The 22,162-nt window shown below is 43.7% G+C and overlaps 1 protein-coding gene across 1 annotated transcript in view; it reads left to right on the top strand.

Annotated features, from left to right (window-relative positions):
- LOC146859807 (ankyrin repeat and BTB/POZ domain-containing protein 2-like) overlaps positions 1–22,162 on the top strand; it is a 487,880-nt gene that overhangs the window by 336,715 nt on the left and 129,003 nt on the right. The window contains exon 3 of the mRNA XM_085643532.1: positions 21,069–21,279. Coding sequence (XP_085499658.1) covers positions 21,069–21,279 — 211 coding nt within the window. The remainder of the gene's footprint in view (positions 1–21,068; positions 21,280–22,162) is intronic.

The following is a 22,162-nucleotide window of genomic DNA, read 5'->3' as shown; positions in this document are numbered from 1 at the left end:
AAGTATGAGTAATCTTAATATAGTTAAGGTTATGTCTTGGAATGTCAATGGCTTGAGATCTAGGAAGAAGCTAGCCCGAGTGGTAGAGTATTTGAAAGATAGCAGAGCACAAATAATATTGCTCCAGGAGACGCATTGGGAACGGAAGAATTGTGCAGATCGGTTCAGTAAGAAACCTTGGGTGCAGGATGTGGTCTGCTCGGATCATAGAGGTAGTACTAGGGGAGTGGCCCTAGTCATAAGAAGCAATTCAGGAATAAGGATACTAAATTATCAAATGGACTCCTCTGGTAGGTGGTTGGTAGCTAATTGAGGGATTGAGGGTAGGTCTTTATCATGTGCAACATACTATGGCCCAAATAATGATACTCCGGATGCTTTGATAAGGTTGGAATCTTGCCTCTTGGAGACCACAGCCCCAATTTTGTTGGGAGGGGATTTCAATCTAGTCTTAAATAAAGATTTAGAGAGAGCATCAAAAGTAAAATATGTGTTTTTTTCTAAGACACTAGCTAGTCTGAAAAACATGATGACTGAACTTAATTTGGTTGATGTCTGGTGTACCATTCTCGTATTGATTACTTTATGGTGGAGCAGGACCTATACGATGAGGTTAAAGAGATAGCCCATGGTCCCGCTGCTCTTTCAGATCACTCTCCGGTGACCTTATCTCTAAATTTTTACCAAAACCCGGGCCAAAGGAGATTGACCTTAGACAGAAGCAGCTTTTTTTTTTACGCAGTTTCATAAAGCGCGAACTTGACCCAAAGGTATCTTGTTAGATGATGGATTGGTATTGGACCTAGCTGATAAGACGACTGACTTTAACGCTAATAGGCGTTCCGCTGGATTAAAAATAGTTTGGGATGCCTTTAAAGCATATTTAAGAGCTAAAATAAGTACTATAATGTTAGGCAAAAGATGGGTGGTAAGGCAGAAAGATGAGAAGGGAATTACAGAAATTAAGGCTAAGGAAAGTGAACTCCAGTTGGACTCGTTGGCAGGATCTGTGGAGGTACCAGGGCTCTAGAGGGGGTTGGAGGATTTACAGGCAAGGTATCAAGCTGTGTTAGATAAAAGGATATCAGACAGATGGAAAGTCATTAAGCTTCAGCACTTCTCCCATGGCGAAATGTGTAGTTCGTTGTTGGCATAGAAAGCCAAGACGGATAGATAGAAGAGCCCGATATTGAATCTGATGAACGGAGAGACTGGGGCACTTCTAAGTACTAATGCAGAAATTAGGGGGGAAGTCAGGAGATATATGAGCAGGCTATATAAAGAGGATATTCAACCAAGGAGGGAATATATAGAGAAGTGGTTAAGTGAGATTGAGTATCCGTAATTAATAAGGGAACAGAAGAACTTTTTAGAAGCAGAGATTACAGAATAAGAGATCTGGGTAAAATGCAGGAAAATGTCTGCTGGGAAAGCATCTGGGTCAGATGGCCTCCCAGTAGACTTGTATACTCAAATTCTAGATAAGGTAACCCCCTTTTTGAAGGAAGTATTCAATGCACTATATATAGATGGTGAAGAAGCACCTCTATCTTGGTCAGAGGCAACAGTAGCTTTAATTTTAAAACCAAATAAAGATCTTTGAAGAGCTGATTCGTATAGACCAATATCACTCTTGAATACGGATTATAAGATCTATTCAGGGGTAGTTGCTTCAAGAGTAGCCCAGGTTATCAAGGGGCTTATACATACTGATCAAAGAGGTTTCATCCCTGGGAGGCAACTCAATATGCTTACGTATTTGATGATGGGGGTTATCGATATGGCGCAGGCCCAGAAGTTGCCTTTGACAGTAGTGGCAGCATATGCTGCAAAGGCCTTTGATCACGTGCACTGGGTATATCTCTAGGAACATCTTAAAAATGTTGGATTTCCACAAAATATGGTGAGTATGGTGCAAAATCTTTATAGCCTCCCAAAAGCTAGGGTGTTGGTAAATGGAGAACTTTCGGATTGGTTCTCCATAACTAGAGGTACGAGACAGAGATGTCCCCTGTCTCCGCTTCTCTTTAACCTTTATATCGAGCCCTTTGCGCATCAAATTAGAGTAGACACTATCATTATCCCTTTTAAGACCCCTGAGTTAGAGATGAAATTAGCGCTACATGCGGACGATTTGATTATGTATACTACCAATCCGAAGGCCGCAATTCCTAATTTGATGGAAAAAGGTCCGCGTTTTGGAAAGATATCGAGATATAAGGTGAATGCTGACAAAACTGAAGTAATGGGTTGGAATCAAGACAATAGCAGTAGGGGGGCTGAATCCCAAATGAGGTACCTGGGCATAATAATTACACAGAAACTTGAAGAAATCCCTTAAGTTAATTGAAAAAAGGTGAGTCAGGATGTTGGGAGTCTACTAGTAAGACAGGCAAATCTACCATTGAACATATATGGTAGGGTAAAACTTATCAAGATGATTGTACTCCCTAAAATCACTTTTCTTTTTAATTCTGTGCCTCTTATGTTCCGGAGGAAAGATATAGCTAAACTTCAGGGGAAAATTGGCAGCTTTATTTGGTCATTAAAGGGACCCAGAATAGCATGGAAGAAACCGAGGAGAAAGTTGGAGGTGGGAGGATTGACCTTACCTGATCTGCTTATATATTGCCAGGCCTTCCAATTTAAGAACATCCGTATGTTATTAAATAAGCCAGATAGTTCACCAATGGGGAAACTCTTTGAGGCAATGCTTGTTGGAGCGAGTCAGGGTCAGCATCACTTCCTGTTTTAATATGGGGATCCGAAGTATTTCAAGAAAGTAAGGTTAAAGATCATGAAAACTGCTTTAGAACATGGATGTATATTTGAAGGATGCTGGGAGTACCATATTATTCATCTTGGGCACCGATTTGGGATTCACTGGGCACTCCTGAATGTTTGTCCGATCAGCTTAGTCAACCCTTAAAAACGGCAGGCTTATGTTACTGGGCAGACCTGAAAGCGGGATTAAGTTTAGTGGAGTGGGAGACTCAATGTAACCTTACCAAGGATCAGTTAACAAGATTCAAGTATTACCAGTTAAGTTCCTGGTAGGTCACTCAAGGGTGGGTTGAAGATGAGGAGGCAGTTTTAGAACAGGCAATGAGATCTGGTTCATTACAGTAGGAGGTCTCGATCTGGTATTGGGCCTTGATGGAGGCATAAGAGCGTGTCAGAAGTATCTAACCTGTGGGATGGGGAAGCTAATATTGAGCAAGTGTGGCATACTACCTTTTCTATATTACATGCGGTAGTGAAACCCTCCTCTCTCAAGAGAAACCACCTGTTTACTACTCATAGGGAGTATTGGTCTCCGGCCAAGCTTTCATGAGTAACCGGGAATGCATATACCTGTTCAAAATGCATGGCCCGTTAGCGGACGATTTACATATGTTTAAGGAGTGTCCAAAGATAGCACCCTATTGGATATTAGTATGCAACTTTATAAAGGAAGTGATCAGCCAACAGATCCAGGTAAGCCTTCGATTGATATTATTTGGGCTGCAACCTGATGCATGCACACGAGCAAACACTGTTATTTCCGAGTTTGTCTTTTATGTGATATTGTTGGCAAGACGGTGAATTTGCAGGCTTCGGAAATCTAAAAATGCCCCATTGCTTGCGGACTGTCTTAGTGCTGTTAACTTCACAATTCAGAACAATATTGCCTGTGACGGTAAAAGTTTGGAGAAGGTCTGGGCACTCTATGTAAACTGAAGACAACGACTAAGTGGTCTGATGATTAAGCCAGAAATGCTGGAAGTCCTGGCTCCCCTTTTGCCTTGGTTTTTCTTACAGGCAGGGAGATGAATGTGGAAACAGCAGTCAGATCCAAACCTACTGGCTTTTGCCAGTGCTTGTTTTATTACTATAATTGGTTACAGAGATAAGCTAGAGCTTCGCACAACTTTCTTTATGTCCTCATTATTGACACAAACTAAAACCAAATCTATTCGCTCACCGCCCTTCTTCCCTGTCTACCTTCCATGCTTTTATTCAATCTACCTGTTAGTCTCCTCTCTCTCCCCCCTCTCTCCCTCTCTCTCTCCCCCTCTCTTTTTTCTCCTATTCATAGTCGGGTTAATATTTTGGCAGTCTCAGTAGAGAGGCAAAACACTGAAAGGTCATGCAGTTCAACGTCTCTAAGGCTGTCAAACAAAATGCCTCAACATCACTTTAAACCATATGCTCATAGACATGCTAAAAACAGACACATTAAGAGCTATTTTCTGACCATATTCTGGTGTCCCATAAAACCACCCGGGGCACGAGCGCCTTTTATTTCACTGTGAAACACAAATAACTAAAACATACTCTAGAATAAGTGTATTTATATCAGTCAAGGTTCGTGCTAGAGTATTTTAAATGCAATGATCTTTTGTAAAAATATCCCAGTATTTACAGCTGAATAGGAAATATTGCATTGGTGTGCTGTTACTCACAGTTGGCCATAAAACTCTTCTCGGCATGCCTGGGCTTGTTAAGGCTGGTGAAAATAAAAGCATTACCATGTGTGAAAATGTATCATTCTTACATAAAGCTAAGCCTCGTGGCTCAGTGGACTACTGAATCCTCTCTCCGAATCTGTGTTTGACCTCATGGTGACAAGTTGAAATCCTAGAGGGTCTATTCACCCTTTTCATCCTTCAAAGGTTGATACATTACGTACCTCTAGGTTGGTTAACAGTAAACATATATTATCTGCTGCCAGCGTGCGCTTTACAAATGCACACATTTATGTTACATCATTAAAAGCAACTTTCATGAAAATTGACCAGTTTTGACCATACATTTTGTGAATTAAAACAGCTCAGATTTTTAAAAAGTTTCTTTTCATGATTAAATTGATCCAAAGTCACTTACCACAGTTTAGTACTGGGTTAGTTTAATATTCTAACTCCAGTCCTTTCATATCTGGGGCAAGGGTTTGGCAGTCGGGTAGGTGAATGTTTATATTTTTGATAGTCTATGCCTATGGTTTCGCAAGCTACCAACTCAGCACAGCTAAGAGTGTTCTTGTTGGGCCAGTCTCCATATGTATCAAAGATACAACATTACAGTGAAATATCACATGGTCTCTTTGGTTTCCTGAGATTTCCATCTAAAGTTGATCTTAGCTACTGCATAAATGCACCAAAAAGCAAATAAGCAAGCCTGCTAATGCCTCCCGCAGCGATAGCTGCTTGCTCTTCGGCGTATTCATTTATTAAGGCCAGGGTTTCCTAAAGCGCCACAAGGCTACATTGGAGCGCTAGGTTGTGTAGTTTTTGACGCAGATATCAAGTAGGCTGCGAGAGTCGTCTGAGTGAATGTGAATGGCTGATCCCCTTTGACCGTGTGCTAGGTACCTACCATCTTCAAGAAACAGGCATTGGCAAAATCAACCCGATTTGCTAAAAATTTTGTTTCAATCACATCCTTAGCGGAGGCGTAGCAAAGAATGCCATACGGCCTAATGCAGGCAAAGAAATAGACTTCCCTCCCCTGATTAAGGAGGAAAAACTGCCAGGATTAAGGTGCAATTTGCCCCTCAGAACCTGGTGCCAGTGCTGCACTAGCATTAGCTACGCCCTAGATCCTTACGGTTTATACTGTACTCTTACTGACCCACAAGTTTGTGCAAAGGCCTAACTAAGCTAACCTTTTTAAGGTCCAAGAAAAACCTCAACCCAAACAAAATGACGCACTCGATCGCACATCTGGGAGTTTCCTGGGCCTTGAATCTGTCCGCGCTGTAAAATAATGGTAACCACAATACCACTCTGGTTAGTGCTTACGACACTCTGGCTCCCTTACAAGGACACATGACCCGGGGACCAAACTCTCCGTAGTTCAATTCAGAAGAAAAGCTTTGAAAATTAACAGGAAATCAAAAGCCACCGAGAGGACTACCACAACTGGGCAAGACCAACGCAGTTAGAAAAAAAACACCTTTTTTAACCATGTAAGTGCATATAGGCATGAAAATTAAGAACCCTATGCATGAAAAAAACGTAAACCTATGTGCAGAGATCTAGCCCTCCGTCTTGAGCACGCTTTTACTTTTTTTATTTTCACAAACAATCCCGTAGAGGTATGTTTGGAAAGCTACACCAGGCAACAGGAATCCAGGCACACTACCTGGAATGTGGCATGACTTTCCGTCAAGATTCCTATCCCCCCTGTGAAGAGTTCTTCGTTTTGTATAACTCCCCACGGGGAATAAAATGGACCCACCGGCTCAAATGCACATTTAATCTTTCCTTGTGGAGAAGGCCATTTTCCACTGCTCTAGTGGGCTGTGCACTTACAGCAGAGGAATTCACAGCGGTGAGTACATTTATACCCTTCATGAATCCATTTGGGAAATCCAGGCAGGTCGAAAAAAGCTATAATCGTAACTTTGTGTTTATGACTGAAATTGCCTTCATAAGTAGGGACCACATGTTTTACTTCATGGATTCGATTTTACAAGTGACCTCGAGAATTCTTTCAGAGTTGCCAAAAAAGTTCAGGATGGTCTAAAATCTTCCTGGCTAAACTTTACGCTGAGTTCTAGTATTTAGCTGAGTGTTGCAGCTCAGCTTATGCTGAAATTGGGTGGGGAAAAATATTTCCCAAAGATTTGTACAATATTTCTTGATGTAGTTTTGAGAACCTTCCATTCATTGCAAAAAGTCATAAATCTGCTGCAAATGACGGAGAAAGCCTGTGGGAGTAGGTGCCTGTTTATTTATTTTTTATTTTGGGCTTTATGAGCCAGGCTAGGTATTTTTAAATACAAATTATCCACACTAGAGAACACCTTTCAGCAATCAGTTATATTGTATGCTAAACCGAATATAGCATTTGTCTGAAATCTTCTCAGACGATAAATGTTGCTTAAAGGACAAAAACACTTGTAATGCAGAATAGAAAAAAAAATCTATGCCTAGACTTCAAAGCTTGTTTTTGTACGTCTCTGCACTACATGGCGAAAATATGCTCCATTTTCCAATGCGAGAATGAAGAACGCTCTCCCATAGGGGGCCCCGCCCACCGCCGCAGACGGCTGCTGATCGAAACCCTTTTGATATTTCCGCTCTGGGCGGGTCACGTGGCCTCGGGAGGTTCCCCGGGGTTCGGTTTCAGCCCAGAGCTGTCTGGGAAGCCCCGAGGATTCTGGGAATTGGGAGGCGGACAGGCTCGCGCTGGCGTTCACAGACGCCATTGACCAATCAGAGGCCTAATGAGGGCTTCCTGTTTCCAGACACTCCCCGGCTGTGGTGGGAGCCCGGATCCCGCAGTGTAAATGTGGGCATGACTGCTCGCCTCAGACACAGGGAGGGCGGGAAGGGCCCCCAGAGCTCTCACCGACCCCAAGATATAGACCACAGATAGTCACAATAAGCCGCGATGAGGCTTACTGGGTAAAAGATGTTCTGGATGGGCGATGCTTGTTCACGTCTGCCCCAGTTGACCTCACTCTGGGGTCGAACTTTTTGTCATTCTGCTGGGGGAATGAGGATTGATGAGGTCCTATCTCACATTGTCTCACATCAGCCACTTGCCATATATGAGACATTTTATTGACCCACACTCTGCCAGCCAAGTACAACCAGTAGTGGGGGAGGGGGGGGGAGAAGGGAACCGTGGGCGGAGAATCAGAGGGCAGGAATAACCCGAGGAATGGGTCAGTAGCTGGAGTCAGAGGTGTGGCAGAGAGAGCAAAATATCCCAATTTTAAGTATTTGTTTCCCATTTCACTAATGGGTTACAGCTTATTACGTTATTTAATTTAACCAATGGATACACGTTTATTTAAGTTTCAATATGAGTTATTGACATTAAAATACATTTACAAAGTGTGATACCTTTCCAATCACAGAATGTCCCAAATATCCTTAAAGGTGGAATAGCAAGCTATTTGTCTCCCAGCCATGGAGTTTCTGTCATCAGCACTTCTCCTCCCTTTTTCCACAAGAGCATTTCAAACATGAATGGCAAAATATCCTAGTTGGAAATGTTTTCTACATAATTATGGCTCTGCCATATTTGCCACATAATACATGATTTGCTGCATAATCGGGCAATTTTATCTAGTAAATTGTTTATAGCTCAAACGGATCAAAAGTTCCTAAAAAATGGGACTTTTTGCTGCTGTGTAGTGGAGGGCCCTTTGCAAAGGTTGACTGGTCACCTTTCTCACTGCTGCAGTTGTATGTTCCACTGGTACAAATAAGGAAAAATCTTTGCAGGCACTGTTAGCATGTGTAAGAATGTCAAACTAATATAGTATCAGAAAATGTACAGCACCGCTAATTTGAGTGTAGGGTGTCAGAGTACTTTATATCACACACATTACACAGAGTCAATCAATCATACGTGTGTAAATCAGTGTATAGGAAATGTTAAATAGAACAAAGGACTGCAAGGTGTAGGAGTCACATGACAACCATACTAGTAGGCTGCATAGTTTAATGGTGATTGGTCTAGAGAAACACAAACTCAGAATTTAAAAAGTAGTACCATGGTTGGTTGTGCTCTTTAATAATCATAATTGATTCCTACTCAAATGAACCCTTTATCTGCAGCCATAGGATAATCAAAGACTGGGGAAAAAACCATAACGCTCTAATTTATACCTTGCAGTTTGCATGCAGCTCTTACATGACAGTTAAGAGCTCACGGTTCTATGCTAGGATTTTAACTAATTAACTGCAAGTAAAAATTGGGTCTTTCTGACAAAAGCAGTAACTCACTGACCTATTTACATTATGTGCACTTTGTGATCTGCATAGTACATGTTCTTAGCAGCAGGCACATTAACCCTCTGTGCTTCTTTTCCACAAGTCAAAACGTCCACTAGACAAAACACCATCTTTCTCTACTAATAACATTAATCACTGGAGGTATCACAACATTTTTATTGTTGCTGAAAATTGTTGGAGGCCAGGAAGGGGGCAGCAAGTGCTTTTAAAACCATATTATACTTGCAAACATGACGACCCTACCTGAAGTCAGCGTCAGCCGCGGTCCATGCAGGTAACGGCGGTGGGGCCGGGTAAGGGGAGATTTCGAGGGACGATGCTGTGGGAAAATTAAATATTTATTAAATTTTCCCTCTGCATCGACTCTCAAAATCCCCCCTTACCCGGCCCCTCTACCCCACCACTGTTAGCTGCACGGACCGTGGCTGGTCAGCGCCTGGTGCAGTCACACTGCCCTAGAGCCACCATGCTCAAGGGTCATGTGACCTCAGTGACAGAGTCACTGTCACTCTATGGTGTGCTGCTTCATAGGTCTGGCTGCAAACCTGGAGGTGAACTTCAGAATGAATTGCGGCGGACAGGCCTTCAAGGTTAACCCACACTTGCCACTGCTAGGGTCCACCTGCTGGTGCTAAGAAACCAGAGCTTTTAAGATCTTGCGGGGCCTTCTAAGGTCTAGCATGGGATTGTTCTCCCTCAGGGGGAGTGGTCTGGTGGATTGGTCATGAAGGCTGAACCTGGTTCCGCAGTTCCAAATTCAGCAGCTCTGACCATAGTGCCACATCCTCTCCCCCACTGAACACCATACTGCCCCACTGAGAGAAACATGCACTGCACCGACCCAATATAAACACCTGATGTGACTCAATTCAAATTACGCACTAGACAAGAGCAATATGCTGCCTAAAAAAAATTAACAACATCCTCGAAAAAGCAAACAATCATAGGGAATGCAAGATTAAATAAAGCATGTGAAATGTAAGCAGGAACAACATGGTTACTTTTTTCTTTTTACACTCAGTATTTTACCTGAATGGTTAAGGCCATGACTACAGGACCCAGAAGGGACCCGCTTCAATGCCCATTGCTTATATCCTTACAAAACGTAAGCAGTGTGGTTTAAAAAGACCACATTTCTGAATACAGAGCCGCGGTATACATTTTCTTTTCCAATTCACCCATCAAGCAGGTATTTCAGTACCTCTAGTAATAGTACACTTTCCCACCCAGAGAAAACAATGTTGTTTAACCCCTTCTCGCCGTGGGTAATTCCCCCACGGTGCGGGGGGGGTCCGCGTCGCCGCTGTGCTCGCGACGAGCTGAGTTCGTCACGACCCCGCCCATTGATTAATTCTCCCGCACAGGCGGGGAATTTATCGCGCGTGGGTGGGCTGCGGCCGTTATGACGAGCTCAGCTCATCATGAGCACAGCTCCACTGTCACTCATGACGAGCTGAGCTCGTCATGAGCATGGAAGGGGTTAAAAAGCAACGAGAAAACAAAAGTAGTGTTTCACTAGCAAACACTAAAGTGTCGCTAATGTGTGTAGGTGTGAATAAATCAATCTGGCCACCTTACAACCACTCTATCTTGCTTTAGTTAGTTAGTTAATCATTTTTCATATTTTTAATGTTTTATTTCTCTCCACCCTGAGGCTGCACTTAGAAATTGAAAAATGTCAGCAAAAGACGACATTTCCAGCAAAAGTGTTTTTCTTTTTTGGATCCATTTCACAGGAGAGCAAATAAACGAAAGGAGGAAAGAGAAGATAATACCTGTTTCTTGAAGTCTCGGTTTTCACTAAATGAGGAGGAGCGAGACAGAAAGAGGGGGAAGAGGGGAAACAAAAAGGGGGCAGCTGCCAGCAGCAGGAGAACTGGACACTGTCCTTGTCTTCTACGGCACAAAGGAAAAGACAGAGAACCTTTTCTTCTCTGCCTTTTCCGCCCGTCCCCAAAAGCTGAGCTGTAACTATCGGCCTTGGCGATTTCTGCCACCCGGGAGGCATGTTTAAAATAAGGAAGTAGGGGAACGGTCTCAATGAAATTAAAGAAGTAGGAGCACTCCGTGCCCTGCCGATCCCGCCCACTCTGACCACTGAGTACAACGAGTAGTCTACTACGCACTCACCGAGGAGATCTTGGTGACCTCGGGAGTATGAGGCGCTATACAAACCCTTCTACAATGCAACAGTACTTATTTGTTGTTTTCCTGGAACTCGGCCTTTAAAGAAATGTTCTGTTATTTCCAATTCTTGGCGTTGACACAAAGACATACAAACATATATGGAACACATTACCATAAATACAGTGAGCTAAGTTTTGAGGTATGCACAGGGCCAAAAACCTCCTTCCAGTGGTACCAATGACATCCAGTCTTGGCCGTACACTTACTAAGAGCCAGAGTGTCATCAGCATCTAGTACAATCGGAAACTTATGGACTAAACGAAACGGACCAGAGACCGATTAAAAAGCACAGGAGGAAGAGCCGACCCCTACAGAAATCCACATGAGGGTCTGAAAGAGGGACACAGCTACTGCCCTACATATTGTAAATAAATTATCCACTCACTGGCAGTGCCGACCATGCCATTGTCCTACGGGCTGCAAACATGATATATTGCTTCTCAGAAAGGAACAAATATTTCTTTAATAAGCCATTGCAGGAATCCAGTCCTCGAGCAGCTATAGTCAGGGCAACTGGAATTATGCGGCAGAGGAGGACCACATTACGTGGCAACGGTGACTAAATTATGTAGCAAGAAAAGGCACAGTATGCAGCATATTGCAGCACATTGTATGATAGTATTACTTCATTATTTTGCCTTTTTTACACCTAGAAACAGTGTTGAGAAAACAGTTCACCTTAATTAGTACTAACTTAATGCCCAAACACAACAATCAGCAACTGAAAGATGACAAATCAACCTTTGCAATAAGCCTTCTAGTGTGCAGGAAGACGGGTCGCATACTTTTTGTAACTTTTGATCCATTTGAGATAGAAACAATTTTTTTGTCAAAATGTGCAGATTACGCGGCAAATGGTAATTTGTGTGACAAAATAGCGGCAGATCCATGGTTATGCAAAAATTGGCAGGGCCGCAGAATGGCATAATTGCAGTGGCCCTGGCTATAGTTTATTCCCTGGTCACTGCATAAAAAGACATCTCTGTACTGAGTGAGTTGAATTCCTGGGCTCCTCTCTTATTCTGCTCTTTCTAGCCTCCACTGAGCCCCTTAACCATTTACACTCCTGTGTGGAACCAGTCATAGCATTATGCCTAGTGCAAGGCGCATTCTCCAAAACGTGGAGCCGCGTTTGACTGCGTCGCAGAAGCGGACGTCCCAATAGAGTGCGGCCATACTGTGACAGTCATGGGCTGTGCAGCACTTTGACCACTGGGTGATCTACACTTCTCTTTTGGGTCGTGGACGGTGTCAGAGGGGCTCCTGGTGTTCTCTCAAGCATATAGACAAAGTAAGTATAAAACCGTGCGCATAACGGCATTGTAGGTTCTATAATGTATGCAGGAAACCCAATAGTATCTTGTGCTCCAGGAATCCCATATGTCCTATTTTGCTTTCAAATTTGCAAGAATAAAATCAAAAGTTGGTATGGTTAAGATCTAAATCTGCCAAATGCCAAACAAAAGGGGAAATGCCTCCGAATATGATCTCATCTGCATCAGAGTTCTGAAAGCATACAACACTACCTGACCATGGCATACTGGGCCTTTGCCCCCCCCCCCCCCCACCCTTCCCCCTATCCAGGCAGAGATCTTCCACAGTGGACCGAAGCATCACATGAACTTCAATATCGCACAAATATTTAAAACCTCCCATCCAGCACACATGCTATATGTGCCCGGAAGCCTATACTCTGATGCTTGGGCGCATTCTGACTACCACTGTTCATTTCGTTCAGGGCTTCCCTAACTCCATTAATAGGCAGCCTCTTGCAGCCTCTAGTTTTATTCTAGCTCAATATTTACTCTTCTGTTTCTCCTTCCCAAAGTTTAGGACTGCGCAATGCTACCTAAAACCCTCCTTTTTGGCTGTGTGCAGTTTACAATGTTGGGTTTTGCAGTTTTTTTAACCTTCCTCAACTTCACAAAGTAGGTGAAAGTTTTTGAAAATAGTAAAAATTCCCAGGAATAGTTACCTACTTTTTTGCTTTTGAATGCTGCATAAGAAGTGGAACAAGCATTTGCAATGGAGTAGGTCTCGCATTTACACAAGTTAAAGCTATTGGCATTGTAAATTACAATGCCTTTTATTTATGTTTTAAAAACGAAAACAAAAATAAAAGGCATTGTTATTTGCAATGTCAATAGCTCAAACTCGCGTAAATGCGAGACCTATTGCATTGCAAATGCTTTTTGACTCCCTATCATGCAGCCTCTTTTTGGCCTTGCTTTTGGGGTTTGTGCCTAAAGCCAGCGAAACCTGAAAGGAATTTTGGACTTGGCTCCTAGCGACTGGCCTTACTTGCACATCCAGTGTGAGCTGGTTGTTTGTTTCTGTCATATGAATTTACTGAGACTCAGTTTAGATTTATCAAGTTTCTGAGGGCAGTGCATTTGTTCAGTCCACCTATTCTGGAAACCTGCTCCTCAGCTGATTGAGCCATTGCTGGTGGTTGATTCCATGTGCAAATTACAGACTTTCGAGCAGTTGCTTGAGATTTATTTAGCCTTATCTCCTGCTCTGGCCACATAAGTTGGGTCTTGGCTAATAAAGGAGGTGTTATGTGCTGAGTAGATGAACCAGCTAGACGGCATCTCCCCAGTTCCTGACTGCCAAATTTTAGTGGTACCTATTATTGGGGGTGGGGGCGGGCATTTAGATCAAAATCATAACACACATTCTTCGTACTAAACTTCCAGCAAATGGAGGAATGAAAGGAAATGTTCTGTATGGCAGCAGCTGTGAAATAGAGCACCATACCAATTACAATGCAGAGCAAATCGTGCTACCTAAATTTTGGAAACCGTTGTGAAAATGCTTTTTTCACTGGCACCCACTTTCTGCGCAGAGAATCAGTGGTGAGCTTGACTTGTGCCCAGAATGAAAATAGAATACATCAGGGTAAAAGAGATGCATGTTTTCCCCTTTCCTTCCTTCCTGGTAATCTGTGGGCTTGATAATCTTCCTGTCACCAAATGTGCCCCTCGCATACTGGCTGTGCATTTTTTTTATTTATATCACTGGCATGAAATTATGGTTAATCTAATTTATGTAAATGGACTATATCTTTTCAAAATAGGTCATCTTTGTTTTGTAATTGTCCATACATTTGATGTACGTGCTATGAAGAAGGGAAGGCCTTTAGGGGAATGGTTTAATAATTCACACACTCTCCTCCTACAATAAATACAGCTTCAATGTGTCAGTGGATTCCACTACTGTTATTTATTTTTGACCACTGGTTAAAAAAAAATACTAAGCAACTTCACTCAGGCTGATACAATGACTTGAAAAAGCACAAGGACAAATTAACCCCCAAAGTGAAACTTGTTTCTCAACAATCTTCCACAATAAATGGCACATCAGTGGAAGACATTGAAATATTGGAGCTCAAGGAAATCACGATATTACCCAAAGATACTTTTTAATTTACAATAAGCTCACCTGCGGCAAAGATTAACCCATTCGAAATCACACTGTTTGTGGAAATCTTTTATTTAATCAATATGGCACCGTTCGAAGAGCGTCCATCCAATACCTCTTCTTGTTTTGTATATGAGTGAGTACAGTAGGCAATTTTAGTAGAGAAGTTAACATTGTCAGACCCACGTTTGTGGTACAACTGCACGCCTAGCTGTGACCCACAGCAACCTGGTCAGGGAGTGACTGTAAAGTGAAAGCAAATTTGTGTGCGCGCTTGGCGGGTGCGGGGGAGCGCATTCCAGGCGTGGGAGCGGACCCTTTGAAGTACGATGCCAAACGGATTGCATGGCGGCACGATGCACGTGATTGTGCGCGTGCTCGCCATGCAATCCACTTTTGGGAGCACTTTTGGGAGCCCCCTTACTAGAGTCTCGCATAGCGATTTCTATGCAATAGCTAGGCGAGACCTAAAAATGACATCCAGAAAAATATTGAGCACTGTTTTGGAGAATTCCTGCCACCTAGTGCAGTTGTAATGTTTGTCACCATCACCAGAGTTTACCAGTAAAAGAATAGTTTTGCACACTCCTAGTTGTAACTCTGTTTGTTGCGATTAGCTGTGTTACTGTTTAGTGTAACGTTTCAGGATTCCAGCTTCTCTGTGTCTTTTTGACCTCTTCTGTCATTCTGTTGGTTCTCTGTTGCAGTTTGCACCTTGACAGATCTCCTGTAGCAGGTCCATTAAGAGATCTTGTTTTTCTCCAAGTCCCTTTGGGATTCTGTGGCTAGTCTAAGTGCCTAATATTTCAGGCACACCTTATTTTGAGACACAGGAATGTATTTGAATGCATTTGCTACTGCACCCAGAGATCCCCAAGGGGAGGGTGGGAGGGTGGGGAGAGGGTCTTTAGTTTTATGTCTTTCTAAGAAATGCACAAGAAATACCCACCAAGCTGCACATTCTCTTCCTTTCCCTTACTGTCCTAGTTTAGGACACATGCATGACCCACTAACATGTTGAGGAAAAGAAGAGGCGCAACTATGTGAATATTAATGACAAGTCACAAAAGTTATGTATTCTTTTTTTAAGTGGTTTATCTTTAACTTATTTTTTCATTAAACCGGCAGACAATCATCGAGTGCTCAAAGTGTAAAAATGCAATGGCACACTTACTATAGGAGACTTCTACATATACTGCAAACGTCTCACATCAGGTGAGAAACTCTGGGGAGGGCCGTCAGGGAGATTGAGTGAGCTATTGCCCAGAGTCACAGGGGGCTGAGCTGAGCGGCTGCCGGCGCCCGTACCAGAGCCTCGTGCTCCGGAGTAAGCTGCTCTGGCCGCTGCACCACCGCCTGGTACCCATTGCATCCATGAGCCAAAGATCTTGTTTCTGCACCAGTAGATTGTCCAATAACCAGTGTTCCTATAAGTGCTGTCTTAGATGAAGCGATACAAACGTTACCTGCAATTTAACAAGGGGTGGTACAGGCTGGGCTAACCCCGTCTGCCCACTGTAGTAAAATGTATTCCGGGGTTTGGGTTTAGAAATAAATATACGTAGATCTCCATTGAAGTGTATTAGATGTAAATTAACCTCATCCTATGCATGCATATTCATTGTGTGTGTCATAGAGTGCTACTAGTTTAATGGTAGCAATCATCGGCTTAGGGACTGTGGATGAGCAAAGTTTTGGGAGACAAGCAAATGTAAATGAAGGTAACTATTTTGATCACCAGGGCGCGCTGCAAGAGAGGGCATGGTGTGAAACTTGTGATGGTGTTGGCATGGAACATGTTGAATGGGTTTTTAACTGTGGTTTATTTTTTTTATTTTTTTTTTAAAACATCTTTTTTTATTAACAATGCTCAAGATCATATACATGACATAGCAGTGATCAAAAGGCTCATAAACCAACAGTATTACATTACAGAGTTGAGGAGCGGGAGAGTTACCCACGGGTCCCGCTACAGCTGCCCCCCCCACCTCTCAAGGTTCGGTATCTGCACCATGGGCCCCACACCCTCCTCCATTTCTTCACACAACCTCTGGACTTATAGACCGTTTCCTCTGCCCTCTGACACCAGTCCAGGTCCCTGAGCCACTGGTCCCATTGTGGAGGCGCAACCGCTCCCCAAGCGCTCGCAATGTTCCGTTTTGCCACCCCAGCCGCTGTAGCCAGCCAGATCTCGTGATACCTGGACCAGTCCGTTTCTCCCTTGATCAGCAGTAGCAGCCACCTGGGCTCCAATGGGACCGGCGTCTGTGGTTTATTTTTGATTTGTTACCATATGAATCATTTTCTGAAAATGATGGCGGTGGATGAGGAGAAGTGGTGAAGTGTCCTTGGGGTTTCCTGGGGTTGACTGATGTTGAGGCACATTGGCTTGGTTTTATTTGAGTGTCAGTAAAGTTAAGTGTAAGTGTATGAAGCAGTACTCTTTACAGAATTCTGGGTGGTCCTGGGAGGGGTTTGGCGATGCTTGCTGTCAGCCTTCGGATTATATACAGACTTCTGCCTGGATTTACGAATCTACAACATGCCAAGGATAGAGAATGTTGGCCCTTTTAGGACTGGCTCGAAGCCATATTTTCAGGATCACCACTTTCAAGGTAAGTGATTCCCATTCAGAGTGATTGTTTCTACATTTAGCTTATGTGGATATGTGAATTCCACTAAAACACGGGATAGGATTGTTTGTCAAGGTGTTTTCTAAAGATCTTAAGTAAAATAGCCTATGTCCAGTCCTGTCTTTTAGCTGCATTATTTTACTTAAAGAGAAGAAAAATGTGCAGCTAGAAGTAACTGAGAGTCAGTGCTTAATTTGAGCCGGTGGTTTCCGGTGCTCAGCACCAGCACTTAATTGTGAGCACCAGCACTTATGACAGTCTGCCACATGATGGCACTGTTTGTCAGGCACGCAACACCCATTGGGCTCAACAGGCTTCGGGCCCCCCTCCCCCGTCGTGCGTGTCTGTCTGGGCTGACGACCGTCTAATTGCAGCCGCACCCGAGTACTTCACAGGTCTTTAAAAGACCATTTACTAGTTAATGAGGCTCTTATTGTGTTTCCACCAGTTCTTAGAGCCACTTTGCCTATGGTTGGAAGAATTAGCCCCCCCACCCCTCCCCCACGAAATTCCTCTTTGCCCGCCTGCTGTTTGTCTAATAAAGAAATGAGCACAGCAATAGTTGTTTATTGATTTAATGTACAATAACATGACTTAAGCCTGCCACCCAAGCCTTGTCTAATAGCTTTATGGGCCTGGAATAACATGATTTGTCACACTCGCAGGAGTGTGAGGGTTAGCAGTTGTGTTGGTACTGTCACTGGCAGCGCTGCCAGTGGCAATGGGTGGTGCAAGCTGCAGTGGCCCCTTGATGAGGTCCCCACCAGTATGTTTTTTACAAATTAAGTACTGCTGGGAATGAAAGGTAAAACCAGGACTGGATGAAGTAGCCACGCAAGGATCTGCTTGAATCGCAGGGCGAGTGATGCCAGAGTGTCAGAGGCTACCGCACCTGCTGTAATTAGAGTTTGGATTCCAGATTTTCCTCACACACCTCCATTTATTGACGAGGACAAGAGGTGCTTGTGCGGCATGCCCGTGCCATACAGGCCTTCCCTGTTAATGCCCAGCACGTGGTCTGCCCATGAAGGCCCGCGCCACAATTAAAGGCGGGAGGGAAGCCCCCGACCCTCCAAACACATTCTAAGCCCAGAACCGGCCGGGGTCGGAGTACAGAGACTTTGGGTCCATTCATTCGGCGCGCGCCGGAGCCAGGAACAGGCGCGGCCGCTCTGGAGGCAGGTACGGAAGCCTCAGAGACGCGCGGAGAGTTTTCCACTCGCTGGGTGAGGCACGCAGGGCTGTGGTAAATGAAATCACTCGACGGGACGGGACACCCATGTTATTCCTGCCCGGGAAGGACCGGTTTTCACAGGGAGGCGCCAGAGTTTGTCATTAAATGGCGCAATTCATTCCCAAATCAAACAGGGCCGGTGCCGATAATTCTTTGATGTTGTGTATAGCGCTCAGGCTGTTAGGCGGCTGCTTCACAGCGCTGAGGGCCTTCTTAAGCACATATATGAGATACATTGATAATGATAAATACATACAACAACCATCACGAATCTCAATTAAAAAAAAAGAATTACATACAGTGGTGAAACCGATATGAAACACCTACTATCTGGGTTCTTTTAAAAGAAAAAAAAAGTGTTTTTTTCACATTACAAAATGGTACTGGTTCAAAACTGGACTCGTTTGAGGGAATGTGGGCAAGAGGGCACTTTCTTTCCTATCTTCTGGACCAGCGCTTGAAATGGAGAAATAGAAGTGCAGGTACTTTGTATTACAGTACCTGCTTGTTTCTGAGAAGTGCCCGTACTCACTAATTAACAGTATCATGTCTCTCTCGAAAAGTGCAGGTACTCTCCCTCTCAGTATAAAAAAGAGCAGGTACTCAGTACCGGACAGATTTGTTTTTAAACTAGCCTAATTTGCAAAGGTGGGATTCTTATCAAGTCATCTGGTTGGCTAAGGTGTGATACTTTTATTTTGATGCGTGAGTCTATCTTTTGTCTCAGTCCGACTCAGGGTGTACCCATCTGTTCAGCCCCGGACTAGAGTGGTCTCTTCATCTCAAGGGCCTAGTGATGAGAAGTGAGGCAAAAAAGCAAGGCCGCTGTAGTGGAACCTGTGATGTGGGCCCATTGGAGTATATGACGGAGCCTGTCTACCAAACTATATTAGAAAAATAAACCACTTGATCATTTTAAAAGTGACTCAAAACATGAAAGATAACAAAACGTAGCTAACATGTGAACAGGAAACTTTACCTGAGACCTTCAAACTTAACTCACATTCAAACACAGAAAAGTTTTTTAGGATGGGGTTTCATTTCAGAAAGATATCTAAAGAGGAGATTGTATACAAGAAATGGTGCCCAGTCTTAACTCTGCATTTTCGTCATTGATTTTTACAGTTATGGAGGGCACTCCTGTGGAATGCACTCGCCTTCTCTTTCACTCTGCACTGAAATGTGTTCATGCACCCTGGATATTATTAAACGAAATACCTTTTATTATTCCGTCTTCAACTGTCCTGAGGTTATAATGTATTACTTGTCTGGTGTAAGTGACTAGATACAATAGAATATACAATGCTGGTGCTACCCACAAATATTAAAAATAACTTTCTAAACTAGGGAGATTAGTTTCAGGTAAACCACAAGTTAACACATTGTTCGGTTGTCCCAAACAAATCACCACAAAACACAACGTGGTGATGGATGGAATGCTTGAATTAATCTCAGCCACTGGTGATCGCTCTGGTCCACTTTCCAGACCATTGTTTTTTACCCTCTGTGCCAATCTAGACAGAGACCCGCCTTATGCAAATCAGTCTTGGTTCTGCTCCAAAAGCAAAACTCCAGCCCAAACTTCCAGGCCGGGTCCAGTTTAGATGGGAACACAAGAAACCCCAAAGTGTTTTCGACCTTATTAGATATTGTCAGTGACGTGTAGCTTGAGTTCTATGGCGTATCTTGGCATTCCTGTTACAACGGGTAACGGATATGTCCATATGGCTTTGCGCCTTTGGCATTCGGCACCCTCTGGTTAAAGCATTGGGCACGGCACTTATTCTAATGAAAACTATGCATTGCTGCCAAGTTTGGAAACCGTTTATTTGTTGGAAAACTCTAGGACATCACAGTAGAGAGCAAAGCACCCTGAATTAACTTACTTATCAATCCTAGAATGCGTCTGTGCAAGAAGCGAATACATCTGAATAACTTGATCTCTGCTGCTATTACACTTAGATTTGGGATCATGCATGATGCTGATTATTTGATCACGATTAAAGAAGGTCGGTGTTGTAAGTCTTTCAGTCCAGGAAGGCCGTTGAGTGTTAGAAAATGTTAATGATATCAGGCCACCCGGATCTCCTGCTGAATATAAGGTACTGGACCAAAAGCCATTCCTTTGGCTATAAACCTTTGCCCAACACAGAGTCACTGTGTTGTTTTAGCACAATTTGGAATCTATGGTGTGCAAACTTCAAACCTGACCTACCCTAGAAACAAGAACTCTACCACATGCCGGCAACTGTGTGAAGAGTGATTGAACACTACTGGAAAGAGGAGAAAAAAACACAAAGAAACGATGAGTATGGAGAGGGCAGACTCAAATTTGGGCCAATGAGTAGTAAAAGAAAGCCTTGGGAATTGAAACTAAAAAATTGCCGGGATTATCAAATGCGAATCAGCTTAAAAACTGGGTGTGGATTTTTGAAAAATTCATTCTGTACGGAAAGAAGGTGCAAACATCTGGAAAATTGATCTAACTCAGAAAGATGGCGTGGGATTAGGGAAATTGAATCAGTTCGGAAAGGGTACGGGCATTTGGGAAACTGAGACAGCTCAGAAAGAGGATGTAGGTGTTTGGAAAAATTTTATTTATTCAGAATTTGCTCAAGAAGTGTTTTGGAAAGGGGATTACAGGTCAGCTCAAAAAGAGGGCGCATGAGTTTTGATAAGTGAGTCAGCTCAGAAAGAGGCTGCAGGAGTTGCTGAGAGTAGACAACTGCACCTCGTGTTTTAGAGAATGTTCACTTAATTAGAGGTACTTTTCAAAACTCTATGTGTCTTTACAATGCGTTGTACAACACATAGGTCCAAGCGAATACTGAGACTGTCATCTTCTCTCCTAACATGTAGGTGACTTAGTATCGCGAGCCATGCACCACATGCAGTGTTTGAACACGCTCCGCCCTGGCATGAGCCCGATCCGACAGGCGCGACAGCAGCAGCCAATCACCTGGTCCCCCGATGCCTTGCACACGCTCTACTACTTCCTGCGATGTCCACAGATGGAGTCGATGGAGAATCCGAACCTTGATCCACCACGCATGGCCCTCAACAACGAAAGGTAGGCGTATACTGTCACAACACCCAGGTGGAGGTTTCTTTGTTTTTTTTAATGTTAAATATATTGGTGCTGATCGTGAGGGTCCGGCTGTTGGAGGCCAGAAAAACATGGTTTAAATACTTCCTGATAAATCAGATTATTGCGCACATGCCCCGTACTTGACCATTATCAGCAACATGTTTATCAACATTCTTTCTTCTTCTTTCCTACAGCAGGTGTAACATGTTTGCTGTATTTGGTTTCTCCTGGAACCCTTCATCCATAATACCAGATTTGTAACCTGTTAGTCACTGTTTGGACATCAGAGTTGTGAAAGTCGAGTATCGTTTTTCACTTCTCTGGCGTTGGACCAATGAAACACTGGGCTCTGAAGTCAGTGCTGTGGTGGATGGGGATCTGTTGTCTCCATCAGGTCAGAGACCGGAGAGAGGTGGCATTATGGCTCTGGCGTTCTGCCGTCTCAGCCACCTTCTCCACCTCTAGGTTATCTCCAGACCTCCGAGTGGTGGGCCATGTGGGTGGTGTTCTTGCATCATCAACCACAACTTTCCCTGCTGGTTGAGGTTCTGCGTAGACCCACAACACGAATGATGAGGGACTGAAGTCCACAGTGATATTGGTGCTCATAGGGCCTCTTGCAGTATTGCTGCCGCTCTCCTCTCTTGCAGTGAGAGTAGAGAGCAGGCATCAGGTGGGAAGTGGAGTGAAGGTTGAGGATATGGCCTGGCCTGCTAGGCAATGCATTGGAGTGATATAGTGACGGTGTAGGGGAGTCAGTTACTCAGGGTAATGGGGTAGGGTTGTGGAAGGCTAGTATAGGTAAAGAGGGTAACAAGCATTTAAAATATATATTTACGCTGTGGGAAGGGAAAGACATCCTGGC

This window comes from Triturus cristatus, chromosome 3_1 (assembly GCF_964204655.1).
Source record: "Triturus cristatus chromosome 3_1, aTriCri1.1, whole genome shotgun sequence".
NCBI classification, from domain to species: Eukaryota; Metazoa; Chordata; class Amphibia; order Caudata; family Salamandridae; genus Triturus; species Triturus cristatus.
This window is presented reverse-complemented; position numbering and strand designations above follow the sequence as displayed.